The 1,305-nt window shown below is 46.2% G+C and overlaps 1 protein-coding gene across 2 annotated transcripts in view; it reads right to left on the bottom strand.

Annotated features, from left to right (window-relative positions):
• Positions 1–641, bottom strand: part of LOC114050186 (calpain-8-like) — a 118,982-nt gene extending 118,341 nt beyond the window's left edge. For both annotated transcript variants that reach the window (XM_027871814.1, XM_027871813.1), the window contains exon 1: positions 344–641. In XM_027871814.1, coding sequence (XP_027727615.1) covers positions 344–583 — 240 coding nt within the window. In that variant the 5' untranslated portion in view covers positions 584–641. The remainder of the gene's footprint in view (positions 1–343) is intronic.
• Positions 642–1,305: the final 664 nt, after the last annotated feature.

Raw genomic sequence — 1,305 nt, 5'->3', positions numbered from 1 at the left:
GAAGGAAGGAAGGAAGGAAGGAAGGAAGGAAGGAAGGAAGGAAGGAAAGAAAGAAAGAAAGAAAGAAAGAAAGAAAAAAGAAATGAGGGAGGGAGGGAGGAGGATGAGAGGAAAAAAGAAGGGAAAAAAGGAAAAGAAGAGAGGGAAAGAAGGAGGGAGGAAGAAAGGAGATATTTTGAAATGTGTGGTCATGGAGTACTCTAATCTTAAACAATGACCCTTCATGTCCAGAACAGTGCAATGCATCAGCTTCCTGGCTGGAGCTATGATCTCCCATTTCCCCTTCACCCCCTACCCAATTGTTAAATTAAATCATTTCCAATGAATTCATGCATCTCCTTACCGTGGGCCGTTTCCAGACAATCCCTTGGGTTTGAGGAGAGTATGGCCCCAGATCCTTGTATCCCAAAGCTGAGGAACAAGCTGGGAATTCTGGGTCCTTAAATAGAGTCCCTGTCTCCAAGCACTGTTTCCTTAAGGTCTCATAGTCCTGGCCCAGGTATTTCACGGCATTCTGGCTGGAACCCAGGCCCTCAGCCACTGAGCGCTGCTGCTTTGACAGTCTTCCTGCCATAGCTGCCATGGCTGTTCCCTTGACTCAGAGGTGAAGTGAGAGGGAAAGAGGAAGGAGGTTGCTATGTGGTGCCCCAAGGTCTGTCCCACTAGGAACCAAGAGGAGGTTATAAAGTAGCACCCAGGTAGAGGTGGAGCAAGATGCATTATCCTCCGGCAACCAATCTGGAGAGGAGTGAGTCAAAGGTTCAGGCATCCCTAGAGCAAATATGTACCCAAAGCAAGAGGAAGAAGGGAGTCAGGCTGTGAATGAATCCACCAGCTCTGCCTTCCAGGACCTCTATCCTACTAATTAGTCAGAGAACTTTTTAGGACTCTTATTTATTCTACTAAATAAAAGCTCTTGGGGACCACTTCCTTCTCCTTGGAAGACAACCTTGCACCATCAGCAGTTTCCAAATTGTCTGACATGAAAAACAGCAATGGCAGACAGGCTTTCAGGAGGAAATCGAACTGGTTTTTCCAAGGGTGGACCCACCCTAAACATTATTATGGGGATAAACTCAGGGAAGGGATGTGCCAATGTGTTCAGCAAAACAAATACAGCAAGATGGACACTTTCCTTTAATTTTCAACAGGGGTACGAAGAGTACTGGCTTCTGAATCAAAGGTTCAAGTCCCAGTTCTTCCACTTCCAAAGACACCTTGAGCAAGCCAATTACCTTCTCAGAGCCTCAGTTTCCTAATTCGGGGAGAAGGGGGGAATGGGGAAGGTATAATAAATACTTGAAT

Source organism: Vombatus ursinus, unplaced genomic scaffold, assembly GCF_900497805.2.
Source record: "Vombatus ursinus unplaced genomic scaffold, bare-nosed wombat genome assembly UNPS02014798.1, whole genome shotgun sequence".
Classification (NCBI taxonomy): domain Eukaryota; kingdom Metazoa; phylum Chordata; class Mammalia; order Diprotodontia; family Vombatidae; genus Vombatus; species Vombatus ursinus.
Note: the sequence above shows the minus strand (reverse complement) of the source record. Positions and strands in the feature narration are given on the sequence as shown.